Below are 13,821 nucleotides of genomic sequence, written 5' to 3'. Positions count from 1 at the left end.
AATCGGACCAGTAGTTCCCGAGATTAGCGCGTTCAAACAAACAAACAAACAAACTCTTCAGCTTTATAATATTACTAGCGGTCCGTCCCGGCTTCGCCCGGGTGCAATGGTGGCCGGCCGGTACCGCCGCAATTGCACGCCTCATAAGCGAAGCGTTGAGGTGGGTACTACTGTCACTTCGCGCAAAACATCTGATTTTTCAAACTTAAAATGTCTTTATGTATCATACATTGCACTTGTAAGATAATACATACACACACATATTAAGAAAAAACACTATTTTTAACGTTCATGATATTTTTGATGTCATTTTTTATTTAAACTAGTTAAAAAACAGTTTAAAAAAGTTCTGTCTTGGACGTCCGTGTGTCTGTATGTGCGGATCCTTTTTCTTGTTAACACGATAGCGACCGAAATACTTTACTAATCGAGTCTTTTTTTTCTCTTACGCTTGAGTATGCTCAGGAATAGAACCCTTTCATTTTTCAGGGTCTGATTCGATGTGGTTTAATTGTTATTAAATAAACAAAAATAATAATTAATAAATATTTATTAAAAAAAATTATGAGGCGTGCACTTTTGGATTTTCCAAATTTTTTTATATAAATCTGTAATATCTTCGAAAATATTCACTTAAATCATACGGTGTAAAGGGCCATATAGATCTATATTAAATGAACAATGTATTCAAGGTATTTAATTCGTTAAGGATTAATGCTGTATTGGTAAAAATCGCTTCGAAAATTAACCATTATTTGTCGTAAAAAGTTAATGACAAAAAAAGTTATTGTGGGTTATCCATAAGAGATAGACATAATATACCATCGCGGACTTTTCTGTAGACCTTTTCAATGTGTACAATACTTAGTACATTATTTTGATAAAACTCGTAGGGTTCAGCCTGCGTTTGCAATGTAAGCGGAAAAAATGTAATTATTTACGACATCACATTAGAAACCTCAAAAATAACAGTACTTCTCCACTATTTAATGGATGTTATTATACATATAAACCTTCCTCTTAAATCACTCTATCTATTAAAAAAAACCGCATCAAAATCCGTTGCGTAGTATCAAAGATTTAAGCGTACAAAGGGACATAGGGACAGAGAAAGCGACTTTGTTTTATACTATGTAGTGATAAGTATCTAGATTTAAATACTGAATGAAATGAAAACTAAATACCATGTTAAGTTTAGTTTTATATTATGATTTCATGTAGTGTTTAGTGAAGAACAACCTTTTTGATTTAAAGGACCTTTTTTACGACTTATAAAATCTCTTTAACCTTTTTTTCCCTTTGTCACGTCATGGACTATTTTCGCAATTTTTTTTCTTTTAGTTGCTGTCTTAAGATGTATCTAACGAAATTAGAATCAAAAATTAAATAAAGAAAACTGAACTGAACGTAATTGTAACTGAACCTGAATTTGAGCTAGAACTAGATAATTATGCAATATTCGTGTATATTAGATTAGGTACCCAAAATAAAAAAATTATACGTTGTGGGCTGACTACATAGATTTTTATTTACATGATATAAGAAACTTTCACTGAGTAGCATCTGACTCTTCTGCAACTGGCGCCTTAGGAAGGGGGTAATGATGATTCTCCATATGCGTTCCATTAATGCCCGCGTAGTATTTCGTGACGTATATTTCGCCGTCATCCCCGAGGTAAGAAACTTCGCCTTCAGTGACAAGGACATAAGTGCCATTTTCGGTTGGCTCGAGCCAGGCACGTTGGGAGACTACAGTTCCCTCAGCTGTGACGTAACGGTACGCATACTGCCCGAACTCGTCATGTACCTCCTCATGTTCCAAGGCAGGCAGCAAACGCCGTGCCAGAAATGGGTCGAGAGTAGGGGCGCAGAGCGCTACGGCAATTATTACACAGGAAAATACGATCTGAAAATAAAAAAAATAAGAAATAAAATATACACAATGTACTATGTGTGTAATATCTACAAATATAAAATCTACTTAGACAAAATAAAAAGACGGTTGTTTAGGATGACTTACTTACCAGTTTCATTTTGAAATTTTTCTTGTTAGGTTACTTTACGCTATGAAATAGTTTCGTCGAGTGTAGTAAATTTTGAGAAGTGTAAGTTTTTATACATACAATAAAGTAGGCTCTCATTATAAATTATCCTCATTAGTAAAGGACTTTTAGGTAGTTCATAATGTATGTTATTTCATAATGTAATATAGTATGAAGAATTTACATAAATATGTAATAATATTATAAGTGTGTACAATTTAAGCAACAATTTGGATAGTTGATTATGACGAGTAGGTAAGTCATTAAAGAAGTCGTTAGATTCTATTACTTTGTCATAAATATCGCATCGGATTATTTGGTATCTGCTCAATAATCTTTTGCTATAAAATCTTCAATTGTGCATTCATATTTATTCCTCCTTACTTTACGCATATTATCTTATATATTTTAGCTACCTACACCGCCACGAACTTTTTACTATAAAATACATACCTACGATTCATAAAGACATTCACACAATATTATTTTCTTAATCAATTTAGTAAAACAACTAGAAAGGATTTTAGATCTTTCTTTGTGTAAATTGTAAAGTAATAGGTTGATCGGGTTTATTGATTAAGAAAGTCTTTACTCCTAAATTCCCTCCCATCCACTGAATCTCAAAATTGCGAATTATCTGAAAAAAAGAAATAGTTAACATGTTAATTATGGTAAGTAGTTAATAGATTTTTTATGTTATTTGTTTATGACGCTAATGATTTTTTCAAATAAATATCTGCCTCAATCCTTTCATAAAACTTAACCTTCATCAAAGTAATACAGATGTTTTGTTCAGCGAGACGTCTCGCAATGCACGATCTTGATCCAAAACCAAAAGGCAAACATAAAAAGGGATGTATGTTTTCATAATCTGTGGAGCCGCGTAACCACCGTTCCGGTTTGTACTGCAAAGGGTTTCTTACATACTGTGGCAGTCTAGAAGCTATCATATTTTGAGTTACGATCACCGTCTGTGAAAAAATTACGTGAAATTTTTAAAAATTCCGACCTAGACATTACATTGACCTATAAATTTTTCTTCATAAAGTAGCGCAATTTCAAATTATCTTGTGTGCTATTATTTATTAATTATACAATACGACATAGTATTCTATTCTATTCTATAACTCTATAAACCTTGTTTTCAAATATGTATAGGTAGGTATACCTATTTCATAAAACTTTTAGATTCTATAGAAACTAAAGAAATCGAATAATTAAATGTTTACCCCCTCAGGTATTTTGTATCCTTTTAAAATTATGTCGTTTTGCAGTATACGGCCAACTCCAATAGATACTGGATTAAGACGTAAACTTTCTTTGACACAACTTTTTAAATAAACTGCCTTAGATAGAACTGTTTCCGTAACTTCTGAATTCTTGCTTGGTAACAAGGTGTATAATTCTTCTAATAACTTTTGCTGACATGCAGGATTGCGAGCTATGTGATATAACGAGAAACTTGTAGTATACGCAGACTGGAAAATAAAACAATTTAATTTTAAAAATGATCAATGAATTGAGGAATATGTCTATAGGTATATACGTAAATTCTACCTAATTTTTTTCCTCTCTTAAACCTTAATCAAATCCATTCTCGATTTAGAAACCGACCTAGGTATAGAAATTCCACAATCACCACATGCTATTCAGATTTACACTTAGCACACTTGTATCTCACCGTATCTATTGCAGCCATTAATATATCCACCATCATACCGATTAAATCTTTTATATCTACATCTGGTTGTTGTGTGAAAGAAGATAAAAGGGACTTATCTTTACTATTATGTTCTTCATAATAGTTCAACCTATCTAATAAAATATCCATTGACACTCTGCAACAGATAAAAAGATATTAAGTAAGTTAGTTACTTATGATTGAAATTAAGAAAAATATATAGTGTTGTATACTTCTCCAAATATTCTTGTGATTTAGCGAGTTTATTATACAATGGTGTCTTGAATAGTTTCCATAGTATTCCGTTATCGAGTTTCATAATGCCAGAATTAGAACCAAAAGCAGACGCTATAACCTTGCTACTGCGAGAATCTGGAAGCTGTTCATCCTTTGCAAAGCTATTAAAACGTTCGTTAAATGCTACAGCTCCAATCACTGAAAATTAATAAAATTATTTGCAAGGCAGGTATTGCGGATATACGTAATATGATGATATCTAACATCTGCTGTACTCCAACTCTATAATCTTCACTAATATTATACCAGATACCTTCAAGATTGAGGCGATTCAAATAGGGCAAGAAATCATCATTTGATGATACGTTAACGTCTTTTGTCCATTGAATAAACTCTCCAACAACTTGATCAGTAATGTTCACATACTGCTTGGCGTTACGGGGGCCAGAAAAATTCTTTTGAAATGCGCTTCGTATTCGCCACCACTCCGGACCATTTCTAAAATAAGCTGAACTTAGTTCAAAACGATATATTATGTATTATCAAATAATTCTCTAAGTATAAAAAATCTCAAGAATTATTCATGTAGGTATCACGGACGCTGTACACAATTTTAGTCTGCATTATGGAACTTATAATATGTATTATAGGTACTAATACAATCCACAAGCTTACGTTGAAAGAAGACCTCCAGAATTGTATACTTGTTTTTTGTTCATACGATAATGTAGCATCGCAACATGACTTCTCCTTGAGGGATAGCGATCATTTTGACGGAAGATAATTTCCATTAGCTCTGGCTCGAAAACATGAAGTAAGTTAACAATTGGTGTTTCTCTTACTAGTCCCCCATAACGACACCAATTAAGCCAAGCATTTTTGTCTAGAGTATCAGCATCATATTCACCTATAAAACATTAAAATATCTTTGAGCTATTTTTGGCATCCATAGATAGAATGTAGAAGACGTTCCAAAAAATATTGAATACATAGGTAGGTATACAGTTTTGACTTTCTACGATTTTATTAGGTACTTGCGGTCCGCCCCGGCTTCGCCCGTGGTACATATTTCGCAATAAAAGGTAGCCTATGTTCTTTCTCAGGGTCTAAAGATTGTCTGTGCCAAATTTCATCAAAATCGGTCCAGTTGTTTATGCGTGAAAACCATACATACATACATACATACAAACAAACCTTTCCTCTTTATAATATTAAGTAAGTATAGACTAGCTGCTCCGCGCGGTTTCACCCCCGTGGCTCCACTCCTGTTGGTTGTCGCGTGATATTATAGCCTATGGCCTTCCTCGATAAATGAGCTATCTAACACCGAAAGAATTTTTCAAAACACAAGTCAAACAGTACTATTTATTATTATTTTTATCTTAACTATCTATATTGCATTAAAAAAATATCTACTATTATTCAATGCCTACTTACATTCATTAAATTTAAAGAAGAGGATAATTATTTGAATCTTACACTATCAATAAAACTTATTATAATTATTTTAATCACTTACCGACAAAGGGCCAATATTTATATAAACTTCCTATTATAGGATAAGATTTGGGACCAGGAACCTCACTAAATTCGCAAATATTTTGATCCAGATCTTTTTCCACTATGCGATGTACAAATCGGCATGATAGGAACTTCCTTCGTTCCTTCCTAAGTATTCGTACATTAAACATTTTAAAACAAGGAACGCGTTTTTACACTTTTTGAAATAGAACTTGATACAGCGTTGTAACGAGAATGAAAATAAAATACGACGCTTCAAATTTCAAGCTCCTATGAGACGAAATAGGATGCACATATCATAAATACGTAAAATAAAAAAGGCCAGTGAATACATACATGCATAATGTTATCGTAACGGCGCGTATGGCAATTTAAATCGTATAAAGTACCTACATGATGTTTTAAATTATACATCTCTTTATGTAGGTAGGTACAAAATCTTTGAATTTGGTTATCTTTTATTCATGAACACAACATTATCGAAGATATTGCACGTAGTATTTGTATTCTCTTTGGATATTGCGACGGTACCTATACCTACCGTTCTTTTTTAATGTACATAGACCGTATGTTTTAATACCCTATACAGCTGTTGTTCTCAATGGTTGTTGTGACTTCTGTTGCTATAACCACAACTAGTTTTTGGTCTTTTGTTGTAGGTATGTCCATATAGATGCCTAATATTACATCACAATTAATATATTGCCAAATTCCGATTGGCCACCTAGTCTACGCTACATTATAGTGGCGAAGGGGATGGCATTAATCGTAAGAGCGTTTTCACATTATCCGATCCGATATCGGATACAATTTGCCCTTTCACATTGTCCGATAAAATCGTTCCGATATCATCATGAGTGCTGCCAGAAATTTTTAGAGAAAACTAAACTAAATTGCCAGTTGATAAAAAAGGTATAATTAAAAAAAATCAAATGTTATAAATCATAGTTGTACATGTACATTAAAAATAACTACGATAAAGAAAAACAACTTCAAAAAAGAAAAGTAAAATGTAAAAAAAGATTTGATATCACAAATTACTGCATATTATTTAGATGTGCTATTTACTAAATAGTTTTGATATCGGTCATTTGTATAACATAATATTATGCTTTATGTTAACACATTATAAATTAAATAAATTTATATCAATACCAACTACAACCTAGTATTATTTAATAGTTTTAGTAATACATATTAGTAAATACCTTTCAAAATCTATTAAATGTATTTTTAGCAAGACGTACCTAATCATTTAGTCATTTTTTCACTACATACATTTATAAAAGTTCATGTAGTACCTATGATAAATTTATTAAGTGATACAATCTTTGTTCACATTTTCTTTTCTTTTTCTTATTACACTGTAATATCCTAAAATAATATTGTCACTCGTTCAAATATATTTGTAATATGATTGTTGTAATTTCCTGTAAGTAAAGATACATAAATTATTTTATTCTCATGAACAATTATTTTAGAATTAAGAGTTTTCAAACTTTGTATTCTTTGTTGTAAATTCAAAATAAAAATAAAATCGGTGTGAAATCTCCTCCTTTTTTGAAGTCGGTTAAAAACAAAGCACTCAAAGACAACAATACAATAAACAGCACAACCAACATCCGAGTAGGAGGAGGAGCGAGGCAGAATGAGATAAAATAAAGATGATAGACACTAATGTTTTCGAAGATAGATATTTGAATTTAAGAACGCAATATATTTTTGTTTACTTTAGTTCAGCCAATTGCCGTATATTTTAACACGGCAAATAAAAATACCTGCCGTATAAATCGTATTTTAAATGCCTATAAATACTTAAATGTGTAAAAAAAGGTTTCTTTTAATAGAAAGGGTTTTAGGTTAAAAGCAAAGAATTTTTTTAAAGATTGAGCGCCCTATAAGACATTAGACAAACTAGTGCTTTTGACAGTCGCACGCGCAAGCTCCTGCGGTGCGTACGTTATTATTGTTGTTCCAAAAACAAATAAAAACATGGTGCAGTGTAAATACTGTAATGGCTGGTTCACACTTTGATTAGTGCGAGTGCAGGTGATGAGTAGTACTACGTGTGGACAGCGACTGTTTAGTGCGAGTGTTTAGTAGGCTGTGTAGTAAAGTGAATAGAAGCGTGTTCTATTTTTTTGCGAGTGGACTGCGAGTAGCCACGTCCCGCGCGCCCTCCCTTCCCCCTCACTCGCAGCGTGCCTGCACTCGCACTAATCACCTGCACTCGCAGTCAATTGGACACTACTCGCACTACACACCTGCACTCGCACTCATCACCTGCACTCGCAGTCAATTGGACACTACTCGCACTACACACCTGCACTCGCACTAATCACCTGCACTCGCACTAATCAAAGTGTGAACCAGCCATAAGTTGTCAATAGCGCGAGTGAAGGGGGAGTCAGTCAAATGTAACGGGTCTTGTGAAGGCATATTTCACAAGAAATGTGCGGGAAAAATCATTGCATTCAATATAACAGAGAAGTGTGACGAATGTCAATTGGCGGGGCCGGCAGAATCCGCCATTACGGTTGAATCCGCCATTACGGTTGACCCATCAAAAGTTTCGGCAGAGAAGATATTAGAGGAAGTAAACGAGAAATTAGCTATTGTGTTTAACATGAAGCAAACGCTGGAATCCATGTCTAACGACATAAGTTTTTATGCTGAGAAGTATCAAGAATTAATCGAAGAAAAAGAAAAAACTGACAAAAAAATCAAGGCGTTAGAATATAAAAATTTACACCTGGATAACAGTAATAAGGCATTAGAGGAGAGAGTAGCCTACCTAGAAGTTCGTGAGAAGGAGAAAAATGTCGAGATAATAGGAATAGACGAAAACTTAACCAAAAATTTAGAAAGTACAATTAAAAGTCTTGCAAATAAATTGGGAGTAGAAACAAATACGATCAGTGAAATAAAGTGGGCAGGCGAAAAGAAAAAAACCAATGCGGGATCTAACCAGCAGGGCGATATAAAACCGCGCCCCGTCATTGTTACTATGCGAACACGAACAGCTCGTGACCAATGGCTGGCAACAAGAAAAACGCATCAATTAACAAATGACGACCTTTTTCAAAACGGCAACATGAAGCGGATATTTATCAATGAAAATTTAACTAAGTACAGGCGTAACCTACTCTGGACTGCAAAAAATGAGTTGAAGCAAATCTATAAATATATTTGGGTACAAGAAGGAAAGGTACTTATAAGAAAGGATGATCCAAAAAATCCCAAAATTAGAGCTATTCGTACATTAAGTGATATAGACTTATTTGCAAGTGAATAAATCATCATGACACAATCACACATCAAATAACAAAACAATCAGTTAATTACTATATTACAAAATTCAATAACTCCATACCAGATATACAAAATAATATAAGATTTAAAAAGTATACAACTTTAAACAGCTGGGAAGCAGATATTATTAGCAGACAAAATACAAATATAAATATTATTCATTTAAACATAAGATCTTTAAGAAAAAACTTCAATCAATTTGAAACATTGATAAGTAATTGCAGAAATAAGATTGATATCATTGTACTTACAGAAATAAACATAAAAAAAAATGGATTGGATTTATACTGCCTACAAGGATTTGACACTAACTAGTATACACACAAGGGAAAATAAGAGAGGGGGAGGAATATTGATATATATAAAAAATACATTAAAATTCAACTCAAATCTGCTAAATTGTAACTACTCAGAGGCCATTCATTGTGAAATACTTCAAGACGGTGAGCTGCCCTTGCATATACTGTGTGTTTATAGACCACCAAAGACAAACAAACTGGGATTTCTGAAGGAAATACAATATACTTTATCCAGATTGCCTAAAAATGGCGAGTTGGTAATGATTGGAGACACAAATATTGACCTAATGGCGGGAACAAACAGTGTAGTGAATATGTATAACAACAACATGTGCGAAGTCGGCATGCAATGTGCAATCAGTGACGTAACACGCGAGGAGATATATTGTGGCTCAGTGACGAGCTCGTGCATCGATCATGTGTGGGTACGAACCAAAAGAAAGGCTTCTTCATATGTTTTAAATAGTAAAATATCAGATCATTATCTTATAGGCTTGTGTATAGATAGTGAAAAGAAAATAGATATGTGTAACAAAGGAAACAGTGTAAGTGTAATATGTGATAAAAAAGTGCTAGAATTTCTTGAAAATGTTGAGTGGACTGATCTATTGAACTGTAAGTGTCCGTTAATCTTATATGATAAATTGTATACTATATTTAATATGGCCTATGACCAAGCACATATGTTCATAAATCTCAATAAAAAGAGAAAATGTAAGCCTTGGATAACAAAAAAATTAAAAAATATGATTAATACTAGGGATAAATTGTTTAAATACTCAAAAAGTAGACCAATGGATTTGAATTTACGTTTACAATATAATAAGTATAGGAATAGAGTGAATAAGCATATTAATAAGGCAAAAAATAGTTACAGAAAAGAGGAAATTTTAAAGTGTAAAAAGGATCTCAAAAAAATTTGGTTTAAAATAAACTCATGGACAGGTCAAAATAAAAAAAGTATAGATGAAATTATTATAAAATATTTAGGTAAATCGGATACTACAGTAAACATTTGTGATAAATTTTCTCACACATTTACAAAAGAGATCTCAAATATTAAACACAACTGTGATTATAAATTCCTTGATCGATATACTTACATTAAAGATAGTTTAGTGTCACTAAGGTTTCAAAAAGCATCATCCAAGGATGTTGAAAAAATAATTAATAATTTAAGTTCTAATAAATCGCCTGGTATAGATAAAATAAGGGTAAAAGAGATAAAAATGTTAAAAAGTACACTGAGTCCAATTTTGGCATTGTTTATAAATTTATGTGTAGACAAAGGGCTGTATCCTGATATGTTAAAATCCGCTATAATCAGACCTATTTTCAAACAGGGAGCACATACAGATTACACAAATTATAGACCCATAGCAATATTGTCGGTTATAAATAAAATTGTAGAAAAATATATTGTCGGACAGATTAGTAGTTTTTTAGAAAAAAATAATGTATTAACCGATAACCAATATGGATTTCGGCGGGGCCGAAGCACGGAGACGCTCCTGGCACGATTCACGGATGAAGTTAATGAGGCCCTAGACCAACGGAAGCAGGTGGTGATCGTTTTCATAGACTTCAAAAAAGCTTTTGACACTTTGGAGCACCACCAGCTGCTTCAGGCAATGGAAGAGTGTGGGGTCGCAGGGAGTGTTAGTAAATGGCTCCAGGCGTACCTTGGGAATAGAACACTTGTAACAATGGTTAGCGGGGAGGCCAGTAAGCCGGCAAAGGTTGAGTGTGGCGTGCCAACCGGCTCCGTCTTCGGACCCGTTGGATACATAATGCATGTGAACAGTATGTGCAATGTAGTACGTGATTGCAGTATATATATGTATGCGGATGATACTTGTCTACTCTATGCGCATAAAGATATGCACATATTAGAAGCTAAAATACAAAATGACTTTACAAATATAATAAAATGGGCGCACGATAATGGAATCATAATCAATATGAATAAAACAAAATGTATACATATTCGCTCACCTTATAGTAAGACTATGAATTCGCCAAAAATATTAGGTCATAATTATGAATGTCTACATATTGCAAAGAAATGTAATTGTAAAAATATTGAATTAGTGGAAGAATACAAATACTTGGGGTTAGTTATTGATAAATACTTTTCATGGAAATCTCATATTCTTAATCTTTCGGATAGGCTGAGGGCAGTTCTTGTTAAATTTCATCATCTTAGTTTTATTTTAGATAAGGCCACTATGTATATTGTGTACTATGCATTGACTGACTCACTGCTTTCTTATGGATTGGCTAGCTATGGGCGCACTTTTAAGACTTACCTTGATAAAATAAAAGCGCTTCAATTAAAATTTATTAAAATATTAGCACATGAAAAAGTAAAAATCCGCTGTAAAAAAAATAATGATTATAACTATTTGTTTGTAGAGTGCAAGATGCTGCCTGTTCATGAGAAGGTAAATATGTTAATAGCAATGGAACAATTTCATAATGATGAATTTAAAATCTGTATTAATAAAACAATGTCTTATAACTTAAGAACTAAAAATGTATTAGAAGTGCCACACTATTGTAACTACTATGGGCAGAGACATAGGAAGTACTTAGTGCCAAAACTGTTTAATAGAATCCCAATGAAAATTAAGGAAAGTGATAGGAAGGATGGAATTATTAGGAAGGAATTAAGAAGATATTTTTTAAATGCATTTGAGAGTGAGTTGATGTGTTGATGATCTGTGGCCGTTGAAATGTAACATTGTTAGCTGTTAGAATATCAAAGTGTTAAATTAAATTGTAGTGTTTTATAAGTAAAATGGAAGTACATATTTTGTAAAATGGAGCTACATCTGCCAACAAACTGTTTTACAGTTTGGCAGAGTATTGTGATAATATGTATATGTGTCTTTGGTTCTGAAATAAATAAATAAAATAAAATAAAAAATTTTTGCTGTTGGTATACTGCCTTTTCGAAAATTGAGTTGGCAACACTGAACATTATCGTCCGATAGCCACTGGGAATATCGGTGTCGGCTCCGATATCCGATATCGGACCGGACAATGTGAAAGACAGGCACATATTTCATACATTTTACTTCCCTCCGATATCGGATATCGGCTATCGGCTTCCGATATCCGATATCGGATCGGATAATGTGAAAACGCTCTAAGTCGTAAATGTGCAGTATCGGTCAATTAAGGAAAGCTGGCATGTTCACAGTACTCACACTTATGCAATTTCACTTACAGTATGTTCAAAAATAAATGCGACTCTAGTTTCATTTTAGACTTGAATTGTAAAATGGGTGCGTTGTAGATAAATATATATGCAAATATAATTATGAAAGCTCTCATAATTTACCTGTAAAATTATAATTTAAAACTAAATCAATTGATGAAGTTAATTATTTATTCTAATAATAATCAATTGGATAAAAGTATTAATAATTATTCAATTATCAAATAATAATTAAATTTCAGGTCATAAAAACAATACAAATAACACGTGCGCTCACTCCCAACATACACCAGGGCCAATCCCTTCAAAAATGATAAAAACCTAAAAAAAATAGTAGTAGGATGAAACCCATTAGAAAAGGAGGAGAATGTGATAAAAATTAAAGGAAAAATAAATTACAGACAATCCGAGTTCGGGAAGTGGGAGGGGGGGGGGGGCTATTAAAGCTAAAAAATGGTTTCTCTTGATTTCCGACAAAACTACAAGTCCTATGAAAAAAAGTTCAATGGCAAAGTTGTAGGTAATATAGGTTGTAGGTAATGTAGGTTCCTTTTCTAATAGGTTTCATCCTACTACTATTTTTTTTTTGTTTCAAAAATTATCGACCCCGGTCTAACACACGGATGGTTGTTTTGATAATGATTTAAATAACGGACGTCTTCTGCAGTTGCGGAGCAGTCTTGTCCTGACTTTGGTCGAGTAAAGATATCTAAGAAATATTATATTTGTAGTAAGTACGTAATACCTACCAATACGCGCTAACAAATATGTGTTACATGTTTATTGTATAATTTTCACACTATTGGTTTTAAACTCAAACTCAAACATTTATACAATTAGACTTCTTCTAGAAGCACTTTTGAATCGTCATAACAGTTTAACAGTTTTAACATTTACCACCAATTCAGAAAGCAGTATCTATAGAGAAGAAGAATAATCTATTTAATCATAATCGTAATCTTCTACTTCACTGAAACTTTCATCGCTCGAAGAACTCGCCGTCGGAATTTCTTAATGTTATTATAAATGAGTCAGTGTAATTATCTACTTTTGGTTCTAATTGAATATATTTTCCTCATGTTCTCGCGTCTTTCTCCAAACGTCACTAAACATATCCAGACTAATAGCGTTTGCTTCCTTTCTTAATAATTCTTCCACAGTTTGTCCAGTCCATGATCTTTGAGGATTGCATCAAGTAGGTAAAAATGGTATAAAGTTTGGCTTATTTTTTTAATAATGTGATAACTCTGATTATTAATTAGTAATTTGATTTTTGAAAAAAAAATGCCGATTTTAGTCAAAATTTATATTTTTCTAATAAGATCCTTATCATCCAAATTTCTACCTTGGTGAGAAAAATTGACATTTCTAATGAAAATGAACAAAAAATTAAATGATTTTATTAAATACTGTAAAATAGTCTATAATTCTTCCATTTACTGTATCACAAAATTCTTCATAGATTTTTAGATATTCGTACTACACCAATTACATCACCCTGTATTT

At 32.7% G+C, this 13,821-nt stretch overlaps 2 protein-coding genes across 2 annotated transcripts; both read right to left on the bottom strand.

Annotated features, from left to right (window-relative positions):
• Positions 1-1,502: 1,502 nt before the first annotated feature.
• dib (Cytochrome P450 302a1, mitochondrial) lies at positions 1,503-5,937 on the bottom strand. The gene is made up of 9 exons (XM_090106871.1): positions 5,480-5,937; positions 4,636-4,867; positions 4,274-4,458; positions 3,957-4,158; positions 3,724-3,880; positions 3,272-3,520; positions 2,807-3,013; positions 2,496-2,679; positions 1,503-1,906 (listed from the first exon to the last, which is right to left on the bottom strand). Exons 1-8 carry the CDS (start codon positions 5,649-5,651, stop codon positions 2,566-2,568), a joined length of 1,518 nt encoding a protein of 505 aa, XP_089962997.1. The 5' UTR covers positions 5,652-5,937; the 3' UTR covers positions 1,503-1,906; positions 2,496-2,565.
• Positions 1,550-2,033, bottom strand: LOC149904625 (uncharacterized). Its single transcript, XM_090107072.1, has 2 exons — positions 2,025-2,033; positions 1,550-1,906 (listed from the first exon to the last, which is right to left on the bottom strand). Exons 1-2 carry the CDS (start codon positions 2,031-2,033, stop codon positions 1,550-1,552), a joined length of 366 nt encoding a protein of 121 aa, XP_089963198.1.
• Positions 5,938-13,821: the final 7,884 nt, after the last annotated feature.

The sequence above is a fragment of the Colias eurytheme genome, chromosome 11 (genome assembly GCF_061535395.1).
Source record: "Colias eurytheme isolate Ceu_HAF_F1 chromosome 11, ilColEury1 Martin Lab GWU primary, whole genome shotgun sequence".
NCBI lineage: Eukaryota > Metazoa > Arthropoda > Insecta > Lepidoptera > Pieridae > Colias > Colias eurytheme.
Note: the sequence above shows the minus strand (reverse complement) of the source record. Positions and strands in the feature narration are given on the sequence as shown.